This window comes from Maylandia zebra, linkage group LG11 (assembly GCF_041146795.1).
Source record: "Maylandia zebra isolate NMK-2024a linkage group LG11, Mzebra_GT3a, whole genome shotgun sequence".
NCBI lineage: Eukaryota > Metazoa > Chordata > Actinopteri > Cichliformes > Cichlidae > Maylandia > Maylandia zebra.
Window position 1 is genome coordinate 30,280,818 of NC_135177.1, and position 12,266 is coordinate 30,293,083.

General features: G+C 40.1%; 1 protein-coding gene across 12 annotated transcripts in view; it reads left to right on the forward strand.

The window, feature by feature from the left end:
• Nucleotides 1-12,266, forward strand: part of mef2d (myocyte enhancer factor 2d) — a 105,793-nt gene that overhangs the window by 38,742 nt on the left and 54,785 nt on the right. For 11 of the 12 annotated variants that reach the window (XM_004560111.5, XM_012921572.5, XM_023153207.3 and 8 more), the window contains 2 exons: nt 703-1,091; nt 10,995-11,198. In XM_004560111.5, the coding sequence (XP_004560168.1) occupies nt 1,038-1,091; nt 10,995-11,198 (258 nt within the window). In that variant the 5' untranslated portion in view covers nt 703-1,037. The remainder of the gene's footprint in view (nt 1-702; nt 1,092-10,994; nt 11,199-12,266) is intronic. The other variant, XM_004560112.5, reaches the window with a different exon arrangement.

Here is a 12,266-nt window from a genome sequence, read left to right on the forward strand (position 1 = left end):
AAATGACATTCGCCATCCTGTCTTTTAAATATGAAGTGTCACTGGAGATCTGCCCACTCATTTTGTTTGCAGAGGTGTCTGGTATCTTTCGTGAGAAAATCTGTTTGAAAAGACTGAAAATTGCATTTTAACCACATTGATTATTTATATGGATATTTCATGGATTTAAAGGGAGAATAATTCCCTTTAGCATAGTGCAGATCGTCATATTGTCTTGTCACTACTGAGCTTCCTGTAGAGAAATGATCAATGCATAAGACGGTGTTTTGAAAATGGGAAATGAGCAGAATCCGCAGACTCTCTAATGTGCCTCTGATCGGGGATTCACATTCGGCGTGTCAGGCGGCCTGGGCCGGGCAGCCGGTTGCCGTGGGCGACCAGCAGATCAGTGATGTGGCGGTGATGCCTCTAATGAAGCTGACACAGCACAGCCTCCCGACTCGCGGGCCCCTGAGGGCCTCTTGCTCTGCATGTAGAGCCACAAACACTCCCACCCCCCTCACCTACTCTTCATTTCAGCCAAATGTGCTTCTGATTTGATAGTGCCTCAAATGGATTGCTGCATCATTTATTCTCTTGTATATGTTGGGTTTGTAGTAGCTAAATAAGGTCATAATATACAAACAAAGCCTCGCTCTCCTTGCCCTTTTCAGAATCTCTGTCTCTCTCAGCCTGATAAATGTCTCTTGTGTTGTTTTCCAGAAGCTGCCCAGCTGAGGTGAAGGGGAGGGCAGAAGATCCTAGTTCAGCTTGAGTGTGGATGACCTGCCCCCAGAAACAGGACCATGATCTGAAAAGCGTGCTGTACACAGAGCCCCGTTCTTCCTTTCTTCCTTCTCCCTCTTTTTTTGTTTTTGTTTTTTTCTATCTTGCTGGTGAAAGCCTCCCTGCCTGGGTCCTTCAAACAGGGTCAGTGTGCACAGCGAGGGCAAACTGAAAGCGAATAGAGATTCAAAGAGGAGGAAAAGTAACAGCAGCCATCCGTGACCTCACATCTTGTCACTTTCCCCTGATCCTCCCACTGCAACACCAGAACCATGGGGAGGAAAAAGATCCAGATTCAGAGGATCACTGACGAACGCAACAAACAGGTTAGAACAAATGACCTGAACTGTCATGATATGGAAAGAAACTCCTGTTAAACTTTCCTGTTTCAGAAACCAAAATTAAAGAACTAAAGTTTTCAACAAAGTTAATATAAGTAGCTGGATAATTATAAATAGCTGGATTTGTGGATCAGTCCTGTGGTATTTGAAAATGAATCCTGTATTGACCCTGTTTCATGTGCATGCATAAGGAAATCCCAAACGCCCTTGTAGTGAAGAATATGATAAATGTCATGCAGTGTTAGGTAATCAAGATTTAATATTGAGTTTTATTTAATTTTTTCAGGAGCTTAATTTCATAAAAACTGGCATAATTATTGTAAGGAACTTGTAATATAAAATGAACACATTAAATAGCTTGTTTGCAAATGTGGTCCATTGCTATAGACATTATGTTGTTCATATAAGAAATGAATTGCACAGCTTATACATTATGATGTACATTTATAATAAAGCTGGACCTTGCAGTTGTTAAAATGGGGTAAGTATCTCTGCACAGACAACACTAGATGACTTTGATATGTCGCCGAGTGGGTTTCTTCTGCTGATAGCACCACTGTACCACAAGGCAGTTGTATTTGACCCATCTGGAGTGATCGTGGGACAGTTTGTGTCATTACTTTATCTTCTTCGGTCTCAGTTTCCACTTGCTTGAGAAACTTGCAGCAGAAAACACAGGCAGCACACAGTCCAGACATTGTTGTTAACTTTGTTAATGCACTCATTAGCTATGCTGTAGCTAAATGGTTACACTGAAGGCTAAAGACAAAATTAACAACCACACACATATTTGTTTAATTTCTGAGCTAAACTTCACGATCCAGTCGGGAGTGTTAAATGACCCATATATAGCCAGTAGATGCAGGCTTTCACTGAGCTGATTTCTCTGTATAGCTCTCATCTGTCCTGCTCAGATCTAAGAAAGAAATGATCATTTTCACTTTTCCAGCACTGAATTCCATTGTGGTGACAGAATACTTTAGCTCAGGCAATAAGAAATTCCCACAGGGATCCTTTCCGTTTTTCATATGTCCCATGTAGCATGAACAACATAGTTGCAGCTCTCTCAAGAGTGCCACAACAGAGCAGTATAATAGCATTGTGTTTTATGAGGCTCATATGTGTCGGGGGGTTTCTCTGACACCTCCCCTTCCTACAGTGGAAAAAGGCAAGAAAAAAAAAAGTATGATATTTCCCCAAAAAACAGACTCGGTCCCTCTGGTTACATCAGTGGCATTGTCAGAGAGGATGAAAGGGTAAATGATCCATCTAAAATGAGTCAACTGGTAAATGGGCTTCGCTCCATTGAGCAGATTGAGTAATGGATTTGACGTGCCCACCTTCAAAAACAGAGAGAGAAGAAAAACAAGATGGAGACAGGCGTAGGGAGAGAAACAAGGTGCCTGACTGAATAAGACCCGAGCAGTGTAAAAGCGAGGTGGCCGTAGGGTTTGGAAAATCATCCTCAGTTTTCTTCTCATCAATCTTAGCAGGTTGCATTTCGATAAAGAAGAGGAAGCAGTGCCTGCAGGGGGTCGGTGAAGTATGATGACTTGTTATTCATCAGTACACAATTGGACATAAAGGAGGAATGGGTTGTAGCTGTTTCTGCTCGAGCAGCCAGTGTTTGTGTCAGGTGTTGAACAGTTTATCAATAAGGTGATGAACTCTGTGGTAATACATGATCATAATGTCACAATCCCAAATTAATCATTGACTGCGATCAAGCGATTTCCCCGCAGAAAATGATTTCTTAATCACTTTGTCAAACCAGTCAGCGTGATGACATTCTGATGCTCCTATCGAACCGAAGCTGTAGTGAGCATTTACATTTCACCTTCTCCCCCCCCCCCCCCTTTTTTTTTTCTTGTTTATCTGATGTTCTCAGTGAGAGCAGTTGACACAGTAAAGCAGGATTCAGTTGTTCTCTCAATGACATTTAGTGTTTGATATGGAACAGACTATGAAATAAGTGGTTTTTAGATGCTTTCTCTGTGTTGCTTCAGCTAATGAACAGTGCAGCTTCTGAAAGGAAATCAAATGAATTTTGGAGTACATGCAGCCCGTCACCCTCCTACATGTTGATTCAGAGATGCTGCCATAAGCTCTGCAAAATAAACAGCGTTCAGAGTGTGGGCCCCGGCTGGAAACATGACAACATCTCAAATACCACATTTCTTACAAAGACAAAGACGCATGAAAAAGAACAGGACTGGCATGTTGGAATGCTTTGATTTATTTGTTTATTTCTTTTTATGGAAGAGTGTTTGTCACATCAAAGATAACACAGAAAGAGTTGACTTTTCATTAACACTGTGACCCATTTTAGCAAGAAGATGTAAGAAGAAGAAAGATTCGCTGCCAGAAATCAAAGAATCCTGAATCGCTAATCAGATTTATGTTAAGCAACAGCTGTAGTGCATAGTGCAATGCAAGAATTACATTCATCATCGGCTTGTTTTGGAAATTAAATTTCAAGGAACAAGAAAACTCACTTAAAACTATTACTCCAGGGATGCTAGTATAAACTATCCGCTTAAGATTTATCTTTTTGTTTTGCTAACACTGACCCCAAAGTTAGAGATGATATTTTGATTCTCATTTTGCATCAGATTTTGGGGCAGTTGCTCTCCAGTACACTGCTTCTCCATCTGTTTTTCTTTGTTAAGTCTAATGAGTATTGTAGTCGTGCATTTAGCGTCACTATTATTAGTCCATCATACCAAACTGATTGGAGAAAACGTGATTTCACAGACGTCTCTATGATGTGTAGTTTTAAATATTAAGAAACCCTTGTGCCTCAACTCCCATTGCAAAGCATTTTCTGATCATTCAGATTAGAAACTGTTAAATAAAACATGCATGTGCAGTAAGCAAATGGGACTTTATCAGTTTATGGTTAATTCAGATGATCAGCTATTAGACACATCAAAAGCACTTCTTTACATTTATGCAAATATTTATTGATTTTAACATTTAAACCAGCTCCTGATACAGATTTAGCATATTGTAATGAGTATTTCTGTATTGTCGCTGACTCTAAAAGTAAACTAATTTAAGCTTGTCGTGCCATTAATTTTTTGGGGGGTTTTTAACATCGCTGTTGAATTAATTGTAGGCCTGTAGATCAATTATTGGGGCAATTTCATGCAAAATGTTCCAGTGGGAATTCACATACCCATCTGTAGAAAAAAAAAAATAGATATGAGTCAGGTGTAAACTAATCCTCAGCGGCACCCCCAGCCAACGTTACAGCTTTGATGCATACGTTCATAATTCAGCTAAAATCTGAACATGAACTTTTCCAAGCTAAAGATTGTTCTACAAAGTTGAGCATTTGCTTTTTGCTTCCATCTAGCAAAACATACAATTCTAAGCCATGTTTCTGAATCTGCATGATCTTTTACACATGAAAAAATCTCATGTGCAGTACTTTTTTATGAGCCTTGAAGCAGCTTTCAATAAATGTTTTAAAATATCTGTGAATGGAAAAAGGTAATTGTGCAGAATTTTTTCTTTCACTGCTAAATAAGTTGAATTTCAGCATTTCAGCTGATCTAAATTTTTTTCAAGTGTAGCCCATTGTTGAAGAATAATCAGTCTCCTAACTGAAGTAAGATAAGATAAGAGAGATAAGATAGAACTTTATTAATCCCTCGGGTGGGTTCCTCTGGGAAATTCGACTTCCAAAAAAGCACAGCAACGACCGAAGTTACAGTTACAGAATTGTGTGTGTATGTGTATATATATATATATATATATATATATATATATATATATATATATATATATATATATATATATATATATACACACACACACACACACACACACACACACACACACACACACACACACACACACACACACACACACACACACACACACACAGAGAGACAAATATAAATAAAATATACAAAGGGGATAAATAGAATAAATAGGAATAAAAATACAAGTGAATTGCACATTTCAAGTATTGAGTCTATTGCACTGTTGACTATTTACAAAAAGTATTGCACAAGGTATTGTACAGTGAGGTGAAGAGGCACTACAGCTTAGTTGTTCCCCCCTCCTTTGTCCTCCTGTTTCCCCTCCCTCTCCCCTCCAGAGAGGAGTTAAACAGTCTGATGGCGTGTGGGACAAAGGAGTTTTTAAGTCTGTTAGTTCTTGTCTTGGGGAGAAGCAACCTGTCACTGAACAGACTCTTCTGATTGTTTATGGCCGTGTGCAGAGGATGCCCAGCATTGTCCATAATGTCCAGCAGTTTCTTTAATGTCCTTTTCTCTGCCACTGTCACCAGAGTGTCCAGCTTCATGCCGACCACAGAGCCAGCCTTCCTGATCAGTTTCTCCAGCCTGCATGAGTCCTTCTTTGCTGTGCTGCTCCCCCAGCACACCACAGCATAGAAAAGTACTCCAGCAACCACCGACTGGTAAAACATCCTCAGGAGCTTCCTGCAGATGTTAAAAGACCTCAGCCTCCTGAGGAAGTACAGTCGGCTTTGGGCTTTTTTATACAGGTGCTCTGTGTTGCATGACCAGTCCAGTTTATTGTCCACCCACAGCCCGAGGTACTTGTACTCGTTGACCACCTCCACCTCCTCCCCCTCTATCTGAACCGGCAGTGGACCTTCTCTGGACCTCCCGAAGTCCACAACCAGTTCCTTAGTCTTTGAGGTGTTGAGTTGCAGGTGGTGCAAGTAGTTGTAGTTATAGCAAATTTACTGAGAGTCCACAGGATTAACATTTTAGAACAGATAACTTTTAGTAGTTGTTGGAATATAGTCATGCATAAAGAAGTATTTAAAAGTCTAACGATTTATGAAGCATTAAGCATCAATCTGTTGTGTGGTGTCCGCAGCGATGTGGACATTGTATCGGCCTGCTCTCTTGAAGTGAGAAGTGATTGTGAAAGCAAAGCTGTTGATCTCCATTCCTACCCACACCTGTGGCCACAAGCTGTGGGTAGTGACCGAAAAAATGAGATACAAGTAGTGGAAATGAGCTTCCTCGGAAGGGTGTCTGGGCAGAGCTGCTGCTCCTCCATATTAAAAGGAGCCAGATGAGGTGGTTTGGGCATCGGACTAGGAAGCCTCTTAAGGCATCTGTGAGGTGGGATTTTTTTGAGCATGTCCTTCTGGCCGAAGACCCCAGGGTATACCCAAAACATGCTTGGGTAGCTTGGAACACTTAGTGCTCCCCTCAAAAAGAGCTAGAAGAGGCTGCAAGAGAAAGAAGCTAACTGCAAGTTGACCCGAGCACTATCAAGAGCAATCTCGATACCATTTGAATTATTCTCCATAGTTTCTTATCTTGCATATAAATGGATCCAATGCCACTCTCTTAGACTGCAATTTGTAGCTCTCATCCTGTTCTGTAGTTCATCGTGAACTGTAGTCCAACGTGCAGAAAAACCCCTGTGCTGAGATAACCCACGTTGGAAAGCAGATCAAGATTCAATTTTGCACATGCACTGTAACTCTAAACTTCTAGGCATTATTCAACAGAATAGCACATGAGAAAACAAATCTCTAACACACTAATATTAGACACTTGATGTTTTGTTTTTTGTTTTTTTACCTGTCAGCTATTGCACCGATTTGCACCGATGGCACACATAGTTGTCTGGTGAATTCATAGCTAGCAGAGGGATACTGTGTGTACTGTATCCTGCACACTCAACCCAGGCGGCGTTCTGGCCTAAATCAGTATTTCCAGTAGTAAAAACTCTCTCTGAAGTGGACTATCTCCTGCGGTGTGCTGTGGAAAAGCAGAGCTTTGACAAATGGTCCAGCATCATTCTCCCAACATTTTCCAGAATTCATATGTGGAAAAAAATGAAGGACAATACAGTGTAGCGATACCATAGGACAAGAGAGACTCTGGAGAAGCAGCTGATTATTTTGCTCATTTGTTTGTTTGTAGCACAGTTCTTGGCAATTAAAATATTACTAGAGGAGCACCTTAATTAAAAGTGAAGAGGATATTGTAATGGCAATTTACAGTTCAATTCTGTCTCTCTTTTACACACAACAAATGCAATTCCAGTAGATACAGTTTTATTTACAATAACTTTTGAATCGCTTAACATTTTAAAATAAAAATAGCATATCATTGTTCTGTAGATCCTTGAAAGCTCGTACCTGTACTGATTAGTATAGTGAGACCCGGTGTATTTATTTATTTATTAATTAATTTTTTCCTCAACTGTTCAAACTGTATGTGTGAGCGAGACTGTAAGCTAGCAAATGAAAGAGAGGGTTTTGGCTACAGGAAACAGCAAGAGGAGGTTGTGGTTGTCAGTGGTGGTTTCCTCATCCATCTGCCACACAACCACAACCTCGCCAAGACACATGCACGCACGCACACGCACTCAAATGAAACCACTCGCCCCCTTTCTTTCTTACTCTTCTCACTGAGGATGTCTTATTCTTCAGTTGCCATTGGTTACCTGGCAATTCAGCTCTTAATGTCAATTACCTCCAGCTTGTTTATCCTTTGTGGTAAACAGCAAGATTGAAGCTCAGACCAAAAGTCACTACCCCACTGCTTACTTTTTTCTAAAAAAAGAAAGACGGACAGAGGTTTTGTTTGGGATGTGGGACTGATTTTGTTTGCTTTAAGCACTGGTGGATGACCTTATAATTTTTTTAGGGAGCAGTTGTTGTTTGCAGTGGCTTCTCTCTACATCACCAGTATTGTCATCCCGCACAACTGTAATTTCCTCCCTTACCAACATCGCCACATAATTTATCTGCTCATTCTGTGTGTGTGTCTGTGTGTGTGAGACAGAGAGAGAGAAAGAGAGGAAGAGGAGTGGAGAGATATGTAGATAGGCAGAGAGATAAAGATGGGGAGGGGGTGTGGGGGGTGAGATGATGGTAGCAGTGTGTGATGAGGTGGGAAATGGGGGGCGGAGGGGAGGAGAGGAGTCGGTTGCCCATGGATACGACCCCGATATAATTTGATTTGTGGCAGCAGGAAGCAATGAGTGAGCGAGTGCGAAGGGAGGGAGGAAGGGAGGATGTGGAAAAAGCAAGAGAGAGAGAAGAGAGGAAGAGAAAACGAGGGCGAGAAAATAAGAGAGGAGAAGGAGGGATGAGGGAGGCTTAAACATGTCGGGTGCAGAAAGGAGCAAGAGATGGAAGAGATGAAGTGATTGTAGGAGAGAACGATGCACAGATTGAAGGTCTCACTTGCTGCTTTTCCTGCTTTCATCCTCAGTGTCTCTATCTTATCTCTACCACTCTATTTGTTCTCTCTTTCTTTCTGTATTCAATTCATTTCAATTATAGTTTCAGTTCAGAACTCAGCTGCCAGCGGAGCAGCCTTCTGCCACAGAAATGTGGCCTCTGTCGATGCAGGTAAACCCTAGAGGCAGTATCAGAATATCATTAATACGTTTATTTGGCGACAGATATATTATAATGCATTGTAATTACCATAAATGGACAAAAAAAGCTCAACACTCTCATTCTTAAACATAAAACCAGAAGATGGTTATTCCATTAGGGTTGCAGTTTTGCTCTTAAAAGCCTAGTAAATGCGATTACATTTTGATGAAGACTTTTTTTAAAGGTCTCGAATATCTGTAAAAAATTGCAGTGAAATCAGTGCAACGTTTGTAAAAACACTTCACTTAATATTAAAAATGTCAGAAATATTCTTGATTTTTTTTTTCCAATTTAAAAGCAAAAAAAGTAAACCAATCAGTCCATTACTGAAATTAATGTAAAATAGCTAAAAATCTTCAAGGTCAAACATGTGACTCCCTCTCCCTCAGTAAACGTCACCAATCTCCAGATGTACAGAACAAAAAGCTTTCTTAGAATGAGAATCAAAGATTTAAAGGGACTTTAGGACTTAAGGTTACATAAGAAAGTGCAGTAAACTGCAGGAAACTTGTAAGCATGCTGCACTTCAGGTCACAGCCACAATCATTGATGTCACAGCAGGTTTTTGGCTTGCACGTCTGATGGAAAATGTGTTGATGTCATTCGTGGGTGTGGCCTGAAGTGCAGCATGCTTGAAATCTTTCTGCCTCTTCAACACCATCTGTGTACACATTGACTTTTATTTCCATTTCTCCCATATCAAATGCTCGATATTGTAGCAGTACCTGAAGCTTTTTCTTCTTTTTCTTCTGCTAATCTTCTTCTCCTTGCATGTGTTTGTGTTTGTGCAATCCTGTGTGTTTAATCCAAACAAAGCCAAATCTCTCTGGATTGTAAATACCAGTTGGTTATAGCGGGGAAGCGCTTCTAAAGCCAACCGGCAGACAACAAGGGACCCTGTGCTTTAGCAACACTCCCAGTTCTGTTCAGCTTGTTCACAACTGAGCGGGCTTGTGTGTGTGTGTGTGTGTGTGTGTGTGTGTGTGTGTGTGTGTGTGTGTGTGTGTGTGTGTGTGTGTGTGTGTGTGTGTGTGTGCGCGCATAAGGGAAAGGGAGAAATAACGTGTGAGAGAAGGAAAGTGCAGAAAAGAGAGCGGGAGAGAGTGTGTGACATAGAAAGAGAGCATGGAAAAGAGCATATCATAGTGTGAAAGTGACACAGAGCGAGTGTGACGGGAGAGAAAGGAGTGTACGGACTGAAGTGAAAGTCTGTGCACAAAATACAATCTGAGTACTTGAAAGAGCATGTTTAGACATTCTGTCTAGGAGTCTTTTTTTTCCTAAAAATGTCTCTATCTTGTATGTTTAATACACAGTGCTTCCATGCAGTCAGTCTTGCTTTGTCTCAGATACCCAAACCATACGCTTCAGAGCACGATTTGTGCCGTCATTAGAGTCTGGAAGTGCAAAAAGCTCAAATTACACTTTCAGTTTAACTGAGAATAAGCTGGTTTGAATGGCTCTGGTCCAAAATGATATTAAGTCAGGTCTTGAGGGGGAAAAGCTCAACATTTGCGTAAATGTGCTTTTTTACTTTCCTGCCAAGATTGAGAGTCACAGTGAGGTCAGATAATTTACTGTAAAGCTGCAAGTTGTCAGTTTTACTCTTTGGTTTTTCATCAGATAAAACAGGATATAACATGACAATTAGAGAGCTTTAGGGGAGCTTTGACAGATGCTAGCTGTCGCTTATTCTACAGTCATATTTAGTATCAGTTTTACTCTCAGCATTTGACAGATTTCCCAGTGTGTTCCTTTCAGTTTCATCATGCCTTGTGTCTTATTTGCAGATTATAGGTTTTTTAAATTCTGGTGAACAGATTTTTTTTTATTTATATCTATATGTTTTTATTCAAACACATTCAAAATGTGTTGTATTTCAAGCTGAAATAACAAAATCCCTTTCACTTGCTTCATTTCTTTTATTTATTATTTGTAAAAAAAAAAATGCTGAGTAGAACTTGTGTGCACCGCCTGCATCCTTTTCAAAATATTGGCTTTAGTTTAGGTTTAGTATCCAGTTTGTCTTAGCGTTAGTATGCGATTTGGGTTGAATGAAAGAAATATGGTTATCAGCATGTATTTTTCTTTCTTTTTTTCTGTAAATGGTTGCGACCTGTACATTTTGACATTTTAATTTCGTAAGTGAACATTACTCTAAACAGACCCTGAAGAAAATTTTCCTCTCGTGAAAATTGAAATAGATCTTTCACTAAAAATCTATAATCTGTGGCTTGTTGCCAGATCCACACTCTAGCTCCGTGGCCCACATCATCATTCAGGACCAAGAGACTCCATGAAAACCTTCGTGCCTTAGAACAAGAAATAAAATGTCAGAATATGTAGATAATGCCCTTGTTTTCATTTCAGTTTAACTTCATTAATAGAGTGTCGTTTATAATGTTATAAAATTACAATTGTTTTAGGGAACTATGAATAATTTTACTAAGATTGTGTTAGAGCTCTCTCAGCTCAGTTTTCGTTTTTGTCATCAGGTGACGTTCACCAAGAGGAAGTTTGGTTTGATGAAGAAGGCCTACGAGCTGAGCGTCCTGTGCGACTGCGAGATCGCTCTCATCATCTTTAACCACTCCAACAAGCTGTTCCAGTATGCCAGCACTGACATGGACAAGGTCTTGCTGAAGTACACCGAGTACAACGAGCCACACGAGAGCCGGACTAACGCTGACATTATCGAGGTAAAGCGTGGAGACGGGAGGGAGGGCAGTGGGTCAAACAGCAGGAAACAACTGCGTCTTTAACACCTCAAAATCTTTTTAACATCCTTAAAAGGTCCACTTTCCATTTGATTACCTTTATTTTAATTAATTAATACATTTATTTATTTTAGCAGATGCTAGGCTTAAAGTAATCTTGACCTAGATACACTTCCTGAACAAACTGTGTTGCCTTCTGTTGCAATAAGGCTTTGAGTATCATAGTTTATTGTACATCAAGTCATTAAAAGGGGAAGCTGGACATTTTCAGATGTGTATTGATTAACTTTCTTCCCAAGAATAAGATTAGAGATTGATATCACTGTCATGCCTGTTTACTTGTAGGCAGGTTAGAGGCAGAGGGTGATTAAGGTAGCTTAGCTTAAAAAAAAAATCTGCTGATGTGATATATTACATCATGTTTAATCTATAAAGAAGCCAAAGTCACACTAACCTTCAGTGTTTGTAGCAATCTAACCTTCTTCTAAATTGTTATGCATTATAAATTAGGCTTTAAGAAACTGAAGTGGTTAAACACTGCATTTTTAGAGGTGTCATTACATTTTTTTAAAAACTTTTTATAACCCACTGTTCTTTCCTGAAATCCCTTGTTACTGAAAAGTAACTATATATTTTAGTATTTCTTTACTATTGCCCAGTTCAGAATTGTGGAGTCCAGTCAGTCCCAGTGCTGTTTATGGTTGGATTCTGGCTTGGTGCCTTTGAGCTTAATGGGAGTAGAGAGATAGGAACAGCTGGGCCTCCCCATCTTATCCCCCGCCCCCCTTAACACTCTGGCTTTGGTCGTATTGTTACCTGGAGACCTCTCTGACAACAACAACAAAACACCAACAAGCCAAAGGACAACGCCTAGAACCAGTTGGAAACCACTTCAGCATAAAATGCCCACCAGTTAGAGGAAGAAACTTCTGAGAAAAAAAATCTTTGTTCATTTACATATTTACTAGAAGAGAGGTCAACGGGTTAGGTCAGCAGAGAAATTGTGAGGGTAGTCCATCAGTTCCATTTTTATGTTTTTGTAATAGGAAT